Genomic DNA, 14,500 nt, shown 5'->3' with positions numbered 1-14,500 from the left:
TTCGCTGATGTACTCGCATGTTGCTAATGCACAAAGCATGAGCTCCACATGGGTGGGGGACACCGTTGCTATATAAGTTTTCATTTATTATTATTATTAACTCTTATAATTTTATTATATTAAATAAAAAGGAACCAAATACTAATTGGTTTTGAATGGATATCTAGTGTTGATACACCAGATGATTATATACTGTATATACAAAGCGGGCTAATAATGCATTTAAAAAAGAATATTCATTCCATTGCAACACCATTATGTCATAAGTTGTAGAATGAGGACTGTAAATGCACACATGACTGTACTGACGTATTACATTACCCAGACAAGTACTCGCCAAAAAATAAATTTACTATATTCCACTTCATTCATCCCTTTATGTAATGAAAGGCATCAGAAGAAAACCATACAGTAGAAAGTACCAAACAATTTTAAAATAGTATAAAATGAGGTAATGTAAATTATGTATAAGAAATTAAAATCAAAAGTAAAAGAAGCGGAATGTAGTCCAAATGCCTGCTTGTTCTTTATACAATAACTGCAGAAAGTGACATGGAGTAAGAACTAGTCTTACGTAATAAATAAGATAGTAAATAATTAGGGAAAAGAAATATGCCCATGTTGTTATGGATACATCAATAACAAACAAATATCTGAAACTATTAATTCTGAAAATTAAAAATATACACATACAATATAAAGATAAATGTCCTTAAAAGTAGTAAAAGTAAAAAATAAAAAACAAATTCAAACACTAGACACTACTGTATTTCTGAAAAAAACAAACAATGTCAATTAAATTATAAAATTAAAAGTACACAAAAACCTCCAAAACCACAAGAAAAATGTCAAAATGGAAATTAATCAAGTACCTTAAACCCTAAAGAAAGTTTTAATAAGGGAATAAAGGTTGAACTAATACCATCGTTTAATTCACAGAAAGTTCCTGTATATCCAGTTGGACAGATGCAGAAAAAATAAGTGTCATTGAAGGCAAAGCATTGACCGCCGTTGTTACAAGTTGATCGGTCACATATCGGGTTATCTGGACCTTAAAATAAATCATGTACGGAAATAAAAAATTATGATTTTGATGGCTAGGCTATAAGATAATATGTTAGGTACAATTGAAAACGGTAATTTTTCAGTGGGACTCGAACCCTTGACATCCTGATCAATAGCCTAGCATTTATAGCTCTAAAGTAAAGCAAAACATCTTACAAATTATAGCTACTCTACAGTATATAAAATACAATTATTATCTAGATTACGATATTCACAAATTAGTAAACTTTATACAAATTGGATGAAAATATTGTATTGCTCATGTATGGAGGAGCCGAACTCAGGCTTTCACCCGATATTCAGGATATAATTGTCTTTATTTTGTGTCCAAGCTACTGTGAAATGTTCAGTATTTATGGCCTTGTTCTAAACAAATGCACATGTTCTACCTATTTCACAAAAAGTTCCAGTGTACCCCAATCCACAGACACATCTCAGCTGGTCATTCTCCATCAAACAAATTCCAAATTCACCACATGGATTATCTGTGCATTCTTCTGTTACACCATCTGTCATAAATTTAAAAATTATGTTCAAGCAAACAGAGAGAAGAAAATTGTAATTCTTGATAGTGAAAAAGGAACAATGTTCATACTTTACTAGAGTATAGCCTCAATTATGAGTAACTTCCAAAAGTCATAAATTGATCTAAGTAGATACGACTCTCTTTCCCATAGACACAGATTAATTGATAGCTTTTTCATTTATAAACAACCATAGGTTTGTCAAGATCATTGATATTATTTGATTTTTTTGAAATATTTTGGTTAAGTAAGTCAACAGGAAGCAACCAAGGCACACACATTAAAGGATCACTGTACATTCACTTTTAAAAAACTCTTGATAAACTTAAATCAAGAAAATGGCAATTAAAAATTTCCAAAATATACTGTAGTATATACCATCTTCTTCACAATTTGGTCCAACATAACCATCTCCACACATGCAGATATAAGATGAAGTATCCAAGATTTGACATACACCACCATTCTTGCAAGGCTGGGCAATACAAGGACTTTCTATATACGTAAACATATTTTGTTTAGCAATTTTTAATTATTAACTATAATAATTATTTCACAATATTCAATAAAAAAAAAACAAAATAAAAAAAAAAATAAATTAAAGACTACAATACTATGCAAAAATCAACCAGAATGTATCAAAATTTTATAAAATGGAAAATTATTTAAAAAAAAAAAATCACCAGATCAAAGTATAAAGGTAATACGTTGAATATAAGAAGCCTTCCAAACTAAATTCCAACACCAATAATGTAAAACAAAATCTGATAGAACTAGTCAAAAAGATTCTAAAAGTTTATTTAGATTCTCAAGCACATTGTCATGTAATGTCAAATATGAGAATATAAATTGAAATTTAAAGAAAAAAAGTCAACTGATAAATCTTCAAAAAACACAATAGACAGTTGGGTTGGTGGTAATGTAATTTCTCCAAATCTATCAACAATTAACAATCATTGCAATACAGTATTTCAGAAACAAGATGATTCTCAAATTGTGTCATTATAAAAGTCTTATAAAATGTTACTGTTTCAATCAAACCTATTTTGATTCATAATACTGTATTCAGAATATGATCAAACCTTTACACATTCACTGAGTTTGCAGTTAAAATAGTCATCAAGCAAATTGTACTTGAAGATGGTTCTATTTGTATGGGTAGCACATGGACAAAAACAACACCTCAACTACAGTACACATGGATAGCTATGAAGAGAGTAGGGGGTTCCTACCAGTAAAGTAAAGGTTGATTAATAAGATCACTTTAAGGAGTGTGGTAGGTACAAACAACATGTACAGTAGGCTACTAAGTGAAAAGGAAGGTTCCTTTTTATCGGATTGGAAGATGTTTGGAATGAAATACAGTACATCCCCGTTCACCAGCACTAGCAACTATAATAAAAAGGTTTAAATAAAAAAAAATTATATTGGCTTTAACATAAGAAGATACAAAAATCTTAGTTGAGTAAAGAATCCATGAAAACAGAGAAAAAGGCGCTAAAAACCAAAAAATATAAAGTTGATATTGAATTTTTAATTACCCCTTTCGCATTGACTACCAATGTAACCATCTGGGCAGATACAACCAATTAAATCATTGGTAGCATAACACTGGCCTCCATTAAGACAATTTGTACTATTCGTACATGGTCCTGAATTAATCATAATAATTATTGTGAATGAACATATCTATTTGATTTATTACTGAAAACATCAGGTGTTACCCAGAATCAGTAGGGCATGGTCTATCTAGTATATGATGTTTACACTTTAGTGGAGCTCCACCCAGAAAATTGCTATTTTTCATACATTTCAACTATTCTTTAAAAATATCATCCTTCATACTTCATATTTTTTTGAAATTTTTTTCAATGAGTATGATTTTCTTGAAAATCACGCCTTTTTGCGTTTTGGGGGGATACCTTGTAATTTCCTATTCTTTTACATGCAAAAGGGGGGTATATTTGAATATTCCTAAAAAATTAATTTCTTCACTAAAAAAAAAATGTAAAATGTTTTTATATGTAATTTTTCCAGATCTTTTTATTTCTGGTATTGTTATTGCGTATACATTGCGCAATTTCGCGTAAATAGACACTTTCCCCCGTTGGGTCCAATTGGGTTTTTTACTTTGCTAGGGAGTATGATCACGTGACATTTCTCACAACATTTTTCACACTGCAGCTGGTGATCTGTTATTGTCGCGATGTTATTTTTGACGGGCGAAAAGTATATTAAAACATTCTGGATGTGACCCTATCATGTTTCACAGTGTAATAAGTGATTATGAGATTATTACTAAAATGTCAAATTTAACGAGATTTGAGAAAGACGTGGCTATATATTCAATAAAGCTAGGCCTAGGCCTACTAGAGTCTAGGTATGTAACGATGCTGCTTGGCCTCTAGCTGGCTGCCTGATAGCCTTACAGCAGTGAAGTTTGTTCTGGCACCCAATCTCGGCCTCACTACCCATGGGCCATGATAGGGTGTCTGAATAGTTGCTTTTTCAGTCAGACATAAGCTTCCACATCCGTTACTATTCTGAGCAATACCAGTCTTGTTTTGTAGAGAATTTTGTGTTTCACAATTCTTAATGTGCGAGAAAACCCAGGAACGATAAATGGGACGAAACGACCAAGCATTTTCGAACCCATGACTACAGTCCTACCTAGACATGAATTCAAGTCTAGCTAGCTAGGCTGAGCAGACGATTTAGCTAGGCCTAGCATAAAATTAATAAGCAATTTGATTAAGATTATTATGCTGTTGTTGTACTGTGCAAATCATGATGTTACATGTAAATTATGCTGACATTTTTATCGGAAATATTACTTGGGCCTAAACAAATCGTATTAATTGTGTGTATAAACAGGGAGTTGTGAAAATTATTTTACAACTCCCTGGTATAAAATTGATTCGCCATTTTCCAACACATAATTTACCAAAAGGGAGACATTTCACCAACGCGTTCACCGGCGACTAAAACGCGTCAGTCGCTAAGTGTAACGCGTTTTGCGACGTATTGTAAACTAATAACCCCTAAGTTACTGAAAAAGTGTAATGTAGTAAAAAACACTATTTTCTGACCGATTTTTTAGAAATTAGTTTTTGGAAAATATTGCCATATCTTCCCTGTTTTTTGTATGTAATCACTTTCAATTAAACATACTTAAACATAATATAAGCTGAGAAAGTCTGAGTGTAGCTCCACTTTAAGGGTTCGACCACATTTTTTTAATGATCATTCTTAAATCAGGTTGGGGACAAACAATCTATTCTGGCGAATATTGCCAGCAAAAATAGTTTCGGAAGTACACTGGTCCTTCATTTATGATACAGACCTATCATTTCATTTAGTCTATTTACTTATTCAGGGAATTCAAAATTTCAACATTTAAAGTGGTGACTATAGCTAAATATCTTGGGGAATATTGCTATATTATATAGAGTTAACTTTATACTAAACAAGTTTTCCATTAAGGTATTTTCTGGAAAAATTGAATTGTTTATAGCCTATCTTTTTGTACTAATTTAAGAGAAAATGTTTAAATGAAAACAAACAGGAAGTTTAATAAAAACAAGAAATAAAAATACCGCTTTCACAAAACTGTCCACTATATCCGTAGGGACAGATGCATCTTTGTATGTTATTTTCCACTACACACACAGCATCATTTTTACACTGGTTATCATCACACATTTGTGGTGTAATTACCGTAGTTGTTGGAGTACCAACTAAGCCAGAAGAGTAAAAAAAAAGTTTTGGAAACAGATAAAAAATATATATTTATATACATCAATATGCAATAAACACTGTTCTTTCAAAAACAAGAATCAAAGAAAACAAATTCATCTACAAATTTATTCCTAATTTTAATATTTCAAAACTATTTTAATTAAATTAATTTTTGTTATTGAATACGAAACAAAATAGGAACCACTGAAAAAAAGAAGTAAAAATGAACAAAAATTGGTCGGTATGAACTGTTGTACAAATAAAACAATTTAGATTTTCTTCATTAACGAAGAGTTTTATTTCAAGATTATAGTTAATGCTTTTTATGCAATAACAGAAAAGGAGAAAATCAGTATTTTGGAATTTTATATAATCTAAAATAACAAATAAATAGAAGTTTATAAAAAAATGAAAAGAAATAATATAGGAAGAAGATAATAATATTACCAAATTCACAATGAATGCCATAGAAATTGTCTAAACATTCACAAGAATATTCAGTAAAATGGCTTAAACATTGACCACCATTCATACACGGATCATCAATGCATAAATCAGGTCCTAAATGGAAATAATATGATATAAAAAATATAATAGAAATTTAAAAATTATAATAAAAGAAAAAATAAATATCTAACTCTAAAAAAGTTTTATTTATCAAAATCCTCAATAAATTTTTGTAATTGATACAAGTGGAATGTATTGATTTAATATTATTAAAGAGATTATTTATAACAATTTAGATAATTTAACAAAAAACTATCAATTATGTTAATAAGTATGATTGATTTTTAATTTTCTTATTATTTCTGTTATTTCGTGAACTTTAGTATGACAAGACTTTTTTAACTTCTACTAGTTTGATTCTAAAAAATAGTTTTTTTTATTTGCCTTATTTTTTCCATTATTATGCACAAGGAAATGTAACAACACTGATTTTTATGTAAATTCATTATAATATCTTTTACAATAAATAATATAATTTATTATTGTTTGCAGTTTATGGTCACTCAAATCAGTTATTTTGTTAAAGCATTACAAGAAGATTTAAATTGAAGTGAACTGTATTACAAAACAAAATATAGTAGAACAAAGGGTTTGTGTACCAAATTGACAAGTGTCACCAGAAAATCCATTCAAACAAGTACATTTAAAGGTTGAGCCATCAACTTCACAAATTGCACTATTTTCACAAGGATTTAGAGCGCACATTCCATCTGAATCTGTAGTAGCTGTATTCAAAGTTATAAACAGTTTAAGATCATGGGAGAAAAAAGGTTAGTTAAAAGTTGTATTAATATTGTTGTAATAATATATTAATAACCAATCAGATTCTGTGAATTAAAGAGTAGTATAATAATATATAATATATAGCCTTGGCACATGTCAATAGTTATTGTCTATTTTTCTGTAACACCACCAGTGGACGTTAAAAATAGATACCAACACAAGTATAGATACTGTATGACACGGCATGTGTGCCAAAACATTTTGCAGATATTAAGCTGATTTGCCTTGTAGAACCTAAATGTAATATATTAAATATTTAAACAGTAACAATGAAAGAAATCTGTTCCATTTTCCTTTTGTGTATAGTCCATACAGTTACTGTAGAATGTCACAAAATAGACAGATCCATGAAAAACAATTTTTCTGTTTTATATTCTAAACTCATGGCAAAACAATCATCAACACTCAAATCACATCTTGCATTATTATGATTACTTTCAATAAGGTTAACAAAAAATTTAATATTACCAGTTTCGCAATTTAATCCCATGTAAAAGTCTGGACATGTGCATACATAGAATGTACCATAGTTCATGCATTCACCATTATTTTGACATGGACTACTGTCACACAGATCTACAGAAACAACTGTAAAGAACATTGGTACATTATTAATAGTTGGACATTAAACATTTTGATTTATTACCTTTTTGTTTAATCTTGGTTAAAACTTTTAAATTGTTAACAAAAATTTGTCATAATGACAGATATTTACGCCTTTTTAAGCTCAGATTACAAATATAATGGAAGTCTTTAGACAACTTGGAAGGCTCAGATGATATAAAAAACAATTATTATTAAGACCCAAAAGAAAGTTACTATGCATGGAATGGGCAACAGTGCCATACTTCAAAAGTATGGCTGACCCTTCATGCCCTGTACTGATATGAGAAGAGTACGGTCTACATTGCCCGGCTGGACAGAAAACTCATATACGATATAATAGTGTAGATCATAGAGATATTATAGTGTATAGTTCACTATAATATCTCTATGTGTAGATCAAAAATTATGAATTTTCACCACACAGATAACCATGCCAAATACTAGTTTACTTGTATTTGACTGTTATTAGGTTTTTAAATTACATGCATGGTTGATCTTGCTTATGTTTTTTCTGTAAATTCACAGTTTAATAGTTTGTATTTTCGATACCTTCAATACACTGAATTTTTTTCAACCAATATGAAAACTAAAATTTAGAAGCTATAAATATTTGTAATTAAAATTGATAATAGCTTATACCTTGTTGACAGTTGGTACCCATATAAGTTGGAAGACAAATACATTCGTAGTTACTTCCAAGTATTGTACAGGTTCCTCCATTAACACAAGGACTTGATGTACATGGGTTGCTTACTAAAATACAAAACATGTATTAGAATTTAGACAACTATTTTATACAAGGCACTTTTGTAATGTGAATGATCTAAAGAGTTAATAATGAGCACTTTTGATTTGCAACGATTAAGGCCTAGAATATTGAATATTGAGTAAATTACGGATTACAACATTTGCCTCAAGTTGTTAATGTATTTTTGACCATGCACCCAAAGAAGTTTAAATGCGAATTTCTGTGATAACAGAATCCAAGGTAGTCAACTGGATTTAGAATCAACGAAATTGAGTCAGACAATTTAAAAAAAAAATCAAACTAATAACAAGACATGATACTGTATGTAGGTTCTAGGTCGTCAGAAATCGAAAGGTTTCATACAGTAGTTTAGTATTGTTTAACAATCTTTGCATTATTACATTTTATTTAATATCAGTTTATTTCAGTTAAATCTAATAAACGTATTGAGCTCTATTATACCATCTCAAGCATGTAAGGAGGAGAAGGTTCAACCAAATAACTGTAAGTCAATCATAGTCTTTTAATTAACTTGTTTTATACATATTATTGTTTTTGTTATATTTACGTGTTTAATGCAATACTTTCTAACGTTTATATTTTAGATTATAAAAGGATCCTAATGGAAATAAGCTGATAAGCTTTTTGGGCTATCCTGGAAAATCTTTTATAAATGTATTATTTGTAATGTCAGTAATTAATGTTATCACTTTGTATGTATTTTTTTATGATGATTTCCTAATAAATTCAAATCAAATCTGAATCAAGGTCTACTAACATATGGACAAAGGTAAAACAAATTTTTGCTATAGTTTTGACTTTTGATATTATGTTAACACTCTCAATCTCATTAAAACAAATCCTGAATAAACCCCTGTACTAGCACACTTCACAAACTTACATTCAATTACTGTAATAGCATCGGCATCCACTGCAAAGGCAGTATTAGGCAATAAATTGTTATCCAGTGAATCGAAAAGCACCGTCGTTAAATCACTATCAGTTATTGTATTATCAGGAAATGTGAGTGCAATGATGGCAACTATACTCCCTTGACTGAAGCTAGAGATATCACATGTTTCTGCCTTGCTTGATATTTGATTACTTCCATCATAGACATTGGTAGTGAGCTGTTATGGAAACATTTGATGTTGATTAGAGACAATAAACAAAGGGTGAAGTTAAAACAATAGAATAAAAATGAAAAGCAAGACCTAAATAGAATAGTCAAGACCGCATCGCGTATAATTGGATCTGCACAATTGCCTTTGGATAACATATTTTCGGATCGTCTTCTGAAAAAGGCAATGGCTATCAAAGATGATCAATTTCATCTGGCCTCTAGTATGTTCCAGTTGATGCGCAGTGGTCGCCGATTTCGTTCTGTTAAGGCCAATAAGGCACGATTTACAAATAGTTTCTTTTCAGGAGCTATTAGAGCCTTAAACATCATGTTTATGTTTTGAGTTTGTGTTGTGTCCGTTGGATATTGTGCTCCGCCAAACAGTTTTTTTCTTAAAACAAATGACAATAAATGATACTTGACTTGATAAAGTGACATAGTTGCACTGAAAATGTCATAAAGGGTCTGTTTCTGCTGTATAGCGCCGAATAAACCCCTCATTTGGTGGTGTTTATTTATATCTAAATTTGTTTGTATGTGTAATTTCTTCTGTTTTGAGATAATAAAGTTGTTCTTATGTCTTATGTTCTACGGTAACACTCAAATAAATAAATCAACAATGATATTACTAAACATAAAACCTTGATGAATTTACATACCGAATCACATATGATTTGTTCATACTGTATGTACAACGCAGAGGCTGGATTGTCCAAGTCATTTGTGAATGTTGCCTGTGCTCCATTGATAGATATTATAGTCACACTAATATAATATATGGTACCTGAATAAATATAATTAAATATCCCTTCTGTAACTTCATCACATTGAATGAAAAACAATGTAATAGTAAATTATAAAAATTATCTTTATTCCCTTAAATAAATTTTTAAATAATACACACAGGTGTTACTGGTTGACTCGTAATAAAATGTAATGGTATTATTCTACTGTTCTATGCTAATAAATAATAAAAAAACAAACCAACATTTTGAAAACATACCTTGAGTTTCACAGCGTGAGCCGATGTATCCTGGTCGACACTGACAAGTGTACGTAAGCGAAAGGCTAATACACTCACCACCATTTAAACAAGGATCACTTACGCACACATCTACATCTGTTACAAAAGGAATACAAATACAATACTTATTTTACACTACAGCCAACAAAAAGATAATTTTAGATTTGAGTCCTTGTTTTAAGAAATGAGGAATTACTGTCCGGTAGAAAGGCGATTTATTACGTTGCTGAACCACATAATGACAATGAGTCATTGTTACCAATCTGAGAAATTTGAAATACGGCACAAACTTTTTTTGATGTGTGGGGGGTGGGGGGCGGGGCCCTCGTGGGGGCCTGTGACAAAGCGAATTAATTGTAATTTTCCCCTGATATTACATGTGTGGTGTTATAATATGAATACTCGCATAATGTTCTGTACTTTTAAAATATACCAATTAATTTAAATGCAGTTTCTTCTTTAATTGTGATAACAAATATACAGTACTTCTGCTAAATGCGTGACAAATATGTGGTCATGCATGAGTTTGTTAAAAATGCGTGTTGCATTAAAAATTACTTTGAAATGCAGGACCGTCCTGCATGATGCGAGGTGGTTCGTAACTATAATGAATACATCAACATAGCAATTATATACACATATTCCCTTCTAATTGCTCCTCTAATTTAAACGTTAATTTATGCTCATTGTTGAAATTACCAGTTTCACAATGGAGTCCTAGGAATCCACTAGGACAGGAACAACCATATGCATTAGCCAGCAGATAACATACTCCGCCATTCTGACAGGGGTTCAATTCACATGGGTTGCTACTTGGAGTTACTAGAGGATCTGTAAGTACAAATAAAAAAAAGCTTATTTAAAAAGTGTGAATAAAACACCTTAGGTAAAAATAATTACTGTTAAGGCCAATTTACAGTGTAGCTTGTCCCACTTAGAATTAATCCTGAGCGAAAACCACCCGTCCAATCAGCGTTTTATGTAATGGTCATAACAAATAACATAGATTAGATATTTATTACCGTTACCGCTCGTCTGTGTAAATTGGCATTTACGCAAAAATGACTGTGAGACGCAATGGCTACAATTGTGGAAAGAAAATGTCACTATGAAAAAAGTTACCTGGATCACAATTGATTCCAGAATATCCAGAGAAACAGGAACATGTATATGATGTGTAGTAATTAGTACATATACCATTGCCTTGACATGGGTTACTGCTACAAAGGTCAGGAACTATAAACAAAAACAAATTAAATAAGAGTTTGAAGACACAAATACAAATGTTTCTTTCTCTTTCAAAAATTCCTTTGCTCAAAATGTGAAAAAAAAAGTGAGAATTTTAGTATAATTGAATTAATGAAAATCATTATTATACGTTAAAATAATTTCATGGTATTTAATAGGTGGTTTAATAATGCTAATAAAAGAATAGTAAACCCTTAAACCATCTAAAAGAGCACACGACATCAATTGTACAATAACCTTACCACAAAATATATTGTTAATAAATTAAAAATAATAGTGTAATAGTGCCAAATAATTTATTCTTAAAATAAGTAAATGAAAATTATACTGCAAATAAAAAATACATTTAAATAAAAGTACAAACACAAAATTTAAGTTAAAAAAGTGCAATAATTCGGTTTATATAGTGACATATACACATGGGTATAGGGGCAAAATAAAAATTCATATTAAAAATAACACATTTTGGAATTGTTTGAAAAAAATTGATTGCAAATAACCCGCAAAAGAAAGTTTTAAAATAGTTAAAATATAGAATTGATAAAAAAAAAAGATTTTCAACTTGACGGTACCTATCTCACAGACAACACCGCTATATCCACTCAAGCAAATGCAGAAATAAGACGTCACTTGGTTTGAGCAAGTACCTCCATTGCGACATGGATTACTTAAGCATGGATTAGGAACTTTAAAGGTAAAAACCATTACAATATGTTAGGCATACTTGAATCTTACTTAGGCTTTCCTACCTACCCTTACAAACACCAATCTTGCTTGTATTTTGTATTTTAAATGATGTGTTTTATTTGTTTTTTAAAATATTTTAACCTTTTTAACTCATTTTTATATTTTTATGTAAATTTTTAACTTTGAACAAACAAAATAATTTCAAACCATGTACATATTTTACTGTGTTTGACCATGAATAAATGAATGAATCCTATGTCAACAAATAAAATTGACAGACATATTAAGTTAGCCCAGGGTCTTGGTAGAGTACTCTATTAGATCACTGTACTTAGAAGGTAGGCCTATTCAATCAACCTTGTTTTCAGCAGAGTTTTGTGTATAGGCATGGATGAAACACAAACCAACCATTTTAATAGGACATGGGTATTAATACACAATTTCATGAAAGTTTAATGTAAAATTGATTAATTTTAACAGAAAATGTTTTTGGAGACTAAATTTTACAATATATATAGGAATGTTGTTGAGACTTTAATTTAAAGACTATACTAAATTGAGTACATACCAATTTCACAATGGTATCCTGTGTATCCAGAAACAAGACATGTACATGTATAATAGCTGTAGAAGTTGTTGCATTGTCCAGCATTCTGACATGGAGAACTTAAACAGGGGTTTTGCTCTGTAAAAAGAAAAAGTGTTTATTCAAATTTGTCAACTGCATTCTATCATTTCAGTTTCGTTGCCTAAGCATTTTATTACAGTAATTTCATTTTGTTTCAAATGGTTTGTTGTGGTTTTATAAAAATCTAGTTGATATTGCTGGGACAGATTGCAATGACTTTAGATTTTAATCTATTGCAATAAGCTTCTTTCTCATGATTAATTAACAAGTTTAACATCGAAATCATAGGCCTACTATTTAACAGTTCAAAAGTATTTTTTAGTATTGTATAAAACAAATATACCTATTTCACAGTCTGTTCCAGTGAATCCATTTTGACATATACAGTCATAATTTGTAACATAATTGATACAATTTCCTTGATTTTGACATGGGCTAGAAGAGCATGGGTTACTCACTATGAAGACAAATAAACGCATGTTAATAGTGGAAAAATATATAAGGCCCAAACATCTTTCAAAGTTGAGCCCAAACATCTTTCAAGGTTGAGCCCAAACATCCTCAAAGTTTGGCCCAAACATCCTCAAAGTTTGGCCCAAACCTCCTCAAAGTTGGGCCTAAACATCCTCAAAGTTGGGCCTAAACATCCTCAAAGTTGGGCTCAAACATCCTCAAAGTTGGGCTCAAACATCCTCAAAGTTGGGCTCAAACATCCTCAATATTGGGCCAAAACCTCCTCAATGTTGGGCCCAAACATCCACAAAGTTGGGTCCAAACCTCCTCAAAGTTGAGCCCAAACCTCCTTAAAGTTGGGCCTAAACATCCAAAAAGTTTGGCCCAAACATCTTTCAAAGTTGAGCCCAAACCTCCTTAAAGTTGGGCCCAAACATCCTCAAACTTGGCCTTAAACGTCCACAAAGTATAGCTTGATTGTCCACATTATTCTAGACATGATCATCTTAAAATATCATATCGTATGTGGAACAAAGATTGCCTAATAATCAATGATAAACAATATAAACATGGAATTTATGGGTCCATGATATAAAAATATAAATAAATACCTAGTTCACATCTATCGCCTGAGTAGCCTGCTAAACATACACACTCATAATAAGTAATGTAGTTTTGGCATACTCCACCATTCATACAAGGTGCTACATTACATGGATTTGCCACAGTATTTTCTGCAATAAAAATAAAATAGGCCTTATTTTGGAAAATACAGTTTATAAAATTAAGTCTAAAATGTGTAAACCATCAAACTATCACTGTTTCAATTTGATTTTTAAGATTGTGAACACTCCTACCTATGTCGCACAGTGTCCCAGTGTATCCTGGTGCACAATAACAGATGTAGGAATTTATAGAAACAGGTTCACACCGTGCTGTCACATGACATAAACTTGATAAACATGCAATAGCTATATAGTGTAAACAAATAAATCATTATTGCAACTAATCATAGACATGTGGACAATGTAAGACAGTATGGTTCAATTGAGTTTCAGATTTTTGCTGGAGTTTATTTCTTTTTCTCTTTTGTACCTTGTCTTACAAATTGCACACACAGAAGGGAACTAACATTTCCAGTTTATTTCTCAATTAAGTAAACCATTTATTATCTGAAGGCCATTTTACACATACGAGCAGTAATAGTAAGTGCATTAAATGGAAAACAGAAATATAGAATGTTATTTCTTATGACCATTTACACAAAATACGGAGCAGGCTGATGGTTGATTGGAAACCCACTTGGGACAGATACAGATTGTATGTCAGACAAGCACGCGGTTTTCCGCGTACTGTTACCGCTGTC

The 14,500-nt window shown here is 31.0% G+C and overlaps 1 protein-coding gene across 1 annotated transcript in view; it reads right to left on the bottom strand.

Moving 5' to 3' along the window:
- LOC144844788 (uncharacterized) overlaps positions 1–14,500 on the bottom strand; it is a 65,650-nt gene that overhangs the window by 10,987 nt on the left and 40,163 nt on the right. The window contains exons 26-44 of the mRNA XM_078701850.1: positions 13,992–14,105; positions 13,746–13,868; positions 13,025–13,138; positions 12,622–12,738; positions 11,939–12,052; positions 11,241–11,354; positions 10,818–10,949; positions 10,098–10,214; positions 9,754–9,878; positions 8,873–9,101; positions 7,863–7,976; positions 7,086–7,205; positions 6,434–6,559; positions 5,775–5,888; positions 5,186–5,326; positions 3,131–3,241; positions 1,968–2,084; positions 1,455–1,574; positions 923–1,051 (exon numbers count right to left, since the gene is read on the bottom strand). Coding sequence (XP_078557976.1) covers positions 923–1,051; positions 1,455–1,574; positions 1,968–2,084; positions 3,131–3,241; positions 5,186–5,326; positions 5,775–5,888; positions 6,434–6,559; positions 7,086–7,205; positions 7,863–7,976; positions 8,873–9,101; positions 9,754–9,878; positions 10,098–10,214; positions 10,818–10,949; positions 11,241–11,354; positions 11,939–12,052; positions 12,622–12,738; positions 13,025–13,138; positions 13,746–13,868; positions 13,992–14,105 — 2,391 coding nt within the window. The remainder of the gene's footprint in view (positions 1–922; positions 1,052–1,454; positions 1,575–1,967; positions 2,085–3,130; positions 3,242–5,185; positions 5,327–5,774; positions 5,889–6,433; positions 6,560–7,085; positions 7,206–7,862; positions 7,977–8,872; positions 9,102–9,753; positions 9,879–10,097; positions 10,215–10,817; positions 10,950–11,240; positions 11,355–11,938; positions 12,053–12,621; positions 12,739–13,024; positions 13,139–13,745; positions 13,869–13,991; positions 14,106–14,500) is intronic.

This window comes from Antedon bifida, chromosome 6 (assembly GCF_963402885.1).
Source record: "Antedon bifida chromosome 6, ecAntBifi1.1, whole genome shotgun sequence".
NCBI lineage: Eukaryota > Metazoa > Echinodermata > Crinoidea > Comatulida > Antedonidae > Antedon > Antedon bifida.
This window is presented reverse-complemented; position numbering and strand designations above follow the sequence as displayed.